The sequence below is a fragment of the Zophobas morio genome, unplaced genomic scaffold (genome assembly GCF_036711695.1).
Source record: "Zophobas morio isolate AGI-343-1 ecotype UQ-CSIRO unplaced genomic scaffold, CSIRO_AGI_Zmor_V1 ptg000014l, whole genome shotgun sequence".
NCBI lineage: Eukaryota > Metazoa > Arthropoda > Insecta > Coleoptera > Tenebrionidae > Zophobas > Zophobas morio.
The window spans coordinates 8,026,647-8,033,156 of record NW_026972119.1 but is presented as its reverse complement, the minus strand read 5'-3'; the positions used below and the strand labels follow the sequence as shown (position 1 = coordinate 8,033,156).

Below are 6,510 nucleotides of genomic sequence, written 5' to 3'. Positions count from 1 at the left end.
CGTTCCTGATTTATGGATATAGTGTAAATTACGCCATAAAAGTGCAACTAATCTAACATGTCAAGCCGAACCACGATTATCTGAATCTAGCTGCCCTCACAGGCCGCATTGCAGTTTTTGTGTATTAGCCGCTTAAGCTCGTTGTAATACATTAACTTTTAATTTCGTTTTACATGTTTTTCGGCAGAAATTTGCTTCGGGAAAGCCGTTTCCTCTTTTATGCATGGAGTTATTAAAAAAAAATCATTACGATAATATTCTTAATGGAAAAACCGGCAGGCGAGCAGGAAATCAGCATGATTGAACTTCAAAGTCTGGAACGATTTGTTTTTGATTCAAGCAGGGAATGTTCCTGGCAAAAGCTGGAAAATGATAATATGTGATGTCTTCATCTTGATGGATGAGCTATTATGGATTCTCACCTGCCACGCAATCTCTCGAATATTGAAGATATTCTCTTTGTAGCCGATAACATGATAAAATCGACGTGCCGTTTTAAAGGAGATTGATGACTATTGTATTTAAATTTATTTATAGCAGTTAGAGCTCTCGAATGCTATTTTATTCTGATCTCAGATATCATTTCCTTTTTTTACATTTCAAATTTAGACTATAAGCATCTGACACAGACTTTTATTTTTTAGTACGAAGCCATATGAAATGTGGCCAAAAGGAAACACGGTTCTTTATTACGGATTATTATGTTCTGGGTGTTGTTCCTCGCACAAAAAATACGAAGGTTCATTTTAATTAAATGAGATCACGTAACTTTCTGAACGTTCACATTACTCCATTCATATATTCATGATTAAGTCAATCATAGTGTCTTATTTTAAATTTCACAGCCTATTACAGATTACCGCATTAGCTGGTTATACTTTTACAGCGGATAAAAAATTTAGTCGCAATCTCGTTCTGTCAGTCACGTCTACAATAATTACCTTCAGGTGTATAACACGAGCTTCCGGAAAAAATCGTGCTGCCAAGTCAAAGGTACACTTTAGTTAAATTTAAATTATGAACAGTTTGAAAGTGAACTTTCAAATGTTAATTAGAGGATAATAAAGAAGACGTTCATATTTACAAACGAAATTTTATAATGCTTCCAGGTAAGCATTTCTGTGTGAATTCTTCATCGCGTATGAATTCTACAAAGGTAATCGTTTTCGATTTCAACGATAAGTTGAGATGAAACGCTCAATATAATCCCCTTTTTTATATCCGCTTTGTTGATTCATGACGATTTCTAAAGATAGAATATTTTAGAGAATTTTTAAAGTACATAATGCTTGATTTTACTACTGTTTTATTAGCGTATACACCGAATAGTAATTCCGAACCTGTAAAAACACTTACTTGGAAAATTGTCAGAATACTCAGAGTTAAAGCGATTTATTTATTATTTTTTAAATATGCAAATTTTGCCGTAACATTGTAATTTAGAAAATTTGCGTACTTTTCACAGTCAATTTTCTTCGGCCTTACTTACTACATTTTTCCCTTACATTTCAATTAATATTTCAACAACAATGGGATTTTCTTATACATATTTTCTTCTTTTTCCCCTTAGGATATGATTGCGTCTCAAACTACCTAATGATTTGGCTTTCAATGGTTACTGGTTCATAGGCATAAAATCCACTGTACTATTATAGTATGTACATACATAACTATTTATTACTTTCAAATATTTTTTTATTATTGAAGTTTCAATAATTTGAATTATTTAAGTTTTACCGTACTTCCAAAAAATATTTAATCTGGATTAAAATGCTTCTAGTAGAGAAAAAAAAGTATTTGCTTACAGTTTAGTTGTTTCTTCGTTTATACCTAATATCTAGTGTATGTGTGTCAAGGCTAAAACAAATAAATATATAAATAAATAAATAAATTGAGACTGATAGCTTAATTGCAAATTGGGGGAAATGTGTACATAGTAATTTTTACATTCAAAGTAGGCACTTAATGCAACATGTTCAGAGAAGAAATCCTTCTATCTTTGACCAACTGTTTGTCATTAAAAAAAATATACATTAAAATAAATTAATATTTAAATTTATGTGCGTAATGCCTTAACTAGTTTGGTGTTTGATGTGTATTTTTTCCGCAAAATGTAGTAGGATGACCGATATTTAGAATGTATTTAATTAACATTTTATAAATGTTTGCACTATGTTGTTAATTTATAATATATTAAAATACAAATTAGCGCATGATAAAAGCAATACATTGGATTACGTTCACACAGTTTTCTAAAAAACAACAGTACATTTTAAACTCTGAGTTATCATACAAATTCGACTTGAATTATTTTTTTAATTGTCTCATGTGCGACATCAACTTTGCGCCAGTTGCATAATTGTATAGCCTACGAGACTGATGAAGTTGTATTAGTAGGTTAGTACTGATAGATTGTTTCAAAATTCAGGTGATTTTTTTCCGAAGCAAATGCTATTTACTGGAACTTCATATTAAAATATTATAAAACAAAACTGACATTAATCGTAAAAAATCATGCTGAAGAAATACAAATTTTATGGTTATGGATTTATTTTTGTTTGCAGTATTAAAATGATAACAGTAAAATATTGTTCTGAATTGTGTAACAAATCTTTTAAACACTTTGTGTTATTTTGCTTCAGAAACCTCCTTATAAATACGACGAAATTTTTCATTAACCGCATAGTTTTCGCTTGGCAACATGAATTTTGATTAACATTTTAGAGCACGATAATAATCAAGAGATAAATATCGCTAATGAAGAAACCCTAATATTAAAGGATTCTGATTCGTTCATTAACAATATCTACACACGTCGCTAAATACAGGATGTTTCCATAGGTGTCTGCAATTTTAAACTAAATTATAGGGCTCTGAAGGCAGTGTTTTAAATCAATACATTTTTGTACATGTTATTATGCGGAAGGTCATTATGAAATTAATTCATTTAAACTTTGTTGTATAATCTAATCCACATCCTACGTTTGTAGTAGCAAACTGACTAGTCTGGTAAGTAGGATTGTATTAACGTATTCAAAAACTTTAGTTTTGTTTTCAACAATGGTTTCTGTATTTTTTGCTCATTATCCAATTGAAGATTAAGATAGTTTGAGCTGAACTATTTTCGAACTGAAAGTAACAAAGTCGTAAAAACTTTGAAGACAAACATCAAGGAAGCTTAAAAAATAATATCAAATTTGTTCCTTTGGGTATGAGATTGACTAATTTTTTCCTTGATTTTCCTTAAAAGATTCTGCTAAAACAGTCATGTCAGTTATGAAGTATATTGACTTCCTGTGGCTACATGATCCCGTGGTGAACACCAAAATGTTATTATCTTTTTTATAAATTTCTTGAACCGAAAAATTAAAAATACTTGTGAAAATTCTTTCAGATACATTTTAAAACTCTCAATCAGGACTTTGGAATGCTGAAGAAAATCGGTTCTTTAAAATTTTTTATTGTGAGCTCAGTCTGATCTATTAGGTTACTGCAATTAATGGAGGTCGGTGGAATCTTTAGAAAAGTTACATTCAAAATTTATGAATATTTTTCATTCCTACCATCATCCGTTACCCATTCGCCCGTACTTGATGCCTAAAAAAGTGGAAAGCGTTCAGCCAGTCGGTAGGACTATAGAATAGGGAACATTTCTAAATTAATACCCATCAGAAGATTCCTACTGGCTTACTACTCAGAAGAAATTTTCCATTATTCTTCGATACGAAAATTACTCTGAGTAAACGAAATGGAGTTTGAAAGTTTTCAAAAAGAATAAAGTGTTAACATGGCTGCTTAAACATACATTCTAACCACACTTTGTTGTCTTTCCTTGATCTTTATTTAACATAAAAGAGTAAGCAAACTTCCCTGACATGGTTAATTAGATTAAACAAAAGACTAACTAACATACGTTTCCTTGGATTTGAATTCGTATGTCTTTTCAAAAACGATGTTTAATGGTAAGTCTACAGTTCTAGAAAACTTTAAACAAAATTAATTTAATAACGGCGCGACGTTGGGCGATACATTTGGCTGGCCGACTGTGCAGTCTCAATCTCAGTGGCGTTTGATGCAATTCAGGGTTTATCTGATCAAGATCATCACGAAAATTGTTATGTTGAACAATCATTTTTAATTTTTAGAGAATTTTAATATCTAGAAGAATTCGTATAACTGAGGAAAACCTAGAAAAAATGGTAATTGTTATCAAGAATTCCTGAAGTTTTAGGCCACGACTACAATAGCCGCATACAAAGTGAAGTCGCCATCTGGAAGGTCACAAGACAACCTTGACTAGGTTTCTTTTTATCTGCCGAAAATTCTTTTGTTGATAGTTACTCAGTTTTTTCCCGTATTTGGATTTGTAAGTGGGGATAGGATTCTGGATTCTGGATTCTTAATTTATGGGGGCTGACCGTAGCCAGCCGGCACTTAGGCCTCGCCTTTGGGCCCATTGTACCTTCCCCAAGTCCATATCAGGGTGTTTTCCCGCTCCTCTACTCGTCAAGCCATCCAACTGCTTGAATGTACCTGAGTAATGCAGAGGGTGGAAACTCCCTGATATTTGCCATACTAGGCCAGATGTCCCCTAGTATGGATTCCCTGTAGGAGGCTAGGGCTGGACACTCACGAAGAATGTGCTCAGCTGTTTCCTCTTCTTCATTGCATCCACGACAGATTGGGTCTGTTACTACCCCTATCGTATGTAGATGTTTGTTAAACTGGTAATGTCCCGTAAGGAATCCTACCAGTTTACGCAGTTTGTCCCTTGAAAGTGAGAGATAAAATTTTGTCAACTTACGGTCTGGTGTCGCCATACAAGCTCTACTATGCCGACAGCTGCTCAACGTCGCCCATATCTGCTCATGGCGTCTATGGGTATATTGCTTTACGAGTTCGTTCGAGAGGGCGACCGAAGGCGTGATTGCCGGTTCGGGTCCCCAGAAGGGCATGCGCGCGGCTCGCTTCGCCATCTCATCTGCCCTCTCGTTTCCTTCGTTGCCACTGTGTCCTTTGATCCAACAAAGTTCCACACTATTCCTCTGCGTTACATACTTTAGCGTTTGTCTGCACTCCCAAACCAGCCCGGATCGAACCATACAGCTGTCCAGGGCTAGTAGTGCAGACTTGCTGTCAGTAAGTATGCGTATTGATTTGTTGCCGATTTCACGTTCAGCAATGATTCTAGCTCCCAGCATTATTCCCATCAGTTCTGTTTGTAAGACAGACGTGTGGGTGCCGAGAGGTACACTGATTTGTGCGTTCAGTTGTTCGGAGTAGATGCCGGCTCCTGAACCACTATCTGTTTTGGCACCATCGACATAGATATCTATGTCGGCTCGTCCTTCTGAATTATCATTCATTGATATTCTATATGTCTTCTCATATATTAATTTTGTGCCCATTCGGTCACAACCCATCCTTAACAAGGGTATTCTGTTGAACGCCTCCGTTAAGATCCGAGTGTGCTTCGTTGTGCGGCCTTGTTTGTTCCATACTCCCAGAGAGTGAAGTCTTAGAGACGTCGTCATTGCCGCTTCCTCTATGTAAAGGTTAAGAGGTGCTAAGCAAAGAAGAGTCTCCAGAGCCGCTGTGGGAGTGGTCCTCATTGCTCCTGTAACACTGAGACACGCCATTCTCTGAACGTGTTCAAGTTGCAGGGCTGTTGTTTTTTGTCTGGCTCTGGGCCACCAAACTAAAGCTCCATAGCACAGCATCGGTCTGACTATTGCCGTGTAGATCCAGAGGGCGATCTTGGGATTTAAACCCCACGACCTTCCCACCACCCTACGACATTGCCAAAGAGCCGAGCGTGCCTTTTCTACTTTATCATCTACATGCTTCTTCCAATTCAGTCGCCAGTCCAATACAACTCCCAGGTATTTGACTTCGTCCGAAAGTTGAAGCGTTGTGTTAAATATTTTTGGCATCTGTAGTGTGCCAATTTTCCTTTTCCTGGTGAACAGGATTAGTTTCGTCTTTTCTCCATTAACGGAGAGGGTATGTGGGGATAGGAAATAAAAGCCGAATATTTTCGTTAATTTTAACACGTATATTATTTCTTGCGCGGCTGCTCACGAGACCTACGAGATCCGTTTCTGCAGGTGGCGTATCTCAGGTGGCGCCCGACCAACCGCCCGCAGAAGGCGTCAATTCCGTGGCGCGAAGATCAGCCAGGCGTGTCAACAGCGGCACTAGTTGATCTATTAATCAATTTAACACTAATTTTCCTTATAAAATCACGCTTATTTCATTAAGATCCTTATTAAAAAGTGTCCGCCATTTTTTCAACAATTATCAGTGTGGTTTAATCACCTCCATACTAAATTTTTACCAAGGATGACTCGATTAGAAATTATATTGATCGCCCAATATATGTAGATATATACTGCATATTATTTGTTTTTGCTGATGATTCACAACGATAGAACAACAAATCTTCAAAAATAGCCAAGGAATAAAATAATGCGGTATTTAGTAATCCGACGAAACAGTAGTAGAGGGGCA

At 36.0% G+C, this 6,510-nt stretch overlaps 1 protein-coding gene across 1 annotated transcript; it reads right to left on the bottom strand.

The window, feature by feature from the left end:
* Positions 1-4,649: 4,649 nt before the first annotated feature.
* Positions 4,650-5,743, bottom strand: LOC135128959 (uncharacterized). The gene is made up of 2 exons (XM_064056039.1): positions 4,823-5,743; positions 4,650-4,770 (listed from the first exon to the last, which is right to left on the bottom strand). The coding sequence occupies exons 1-2, from the start codon at positions 5,718-5,720 to the stop codon at positions 4,748-4,750; spliced, it is 921 nt and encodes a 306-aa protein (XP_063912109.1). The 5' UTR covers positions 5,721-5,743; the 3' UTR covers positions 4,650-4,747.
* Between the last annotated feature and the right edge of the window lie 767 nt (positions 5,744-6,510).

Bases quoted from the DNA above. Each gene is read 5' to 3' on its own strand.
- LOC135128959 (XM_064056039.1), bottom strand. From the start codon at position 5,720: ATGCTGTGCTATGGAGCTTTAGTTTGGTGGCCCAGAGCCAGACAAAAA. The intron at 4,771-4,822 runs GTATGGCGACAC...CTCACTTTCAAG, and splicing joins CTGTCGGCATAGTAGAGCTT to GGACAAACTGCGTAAACTGG.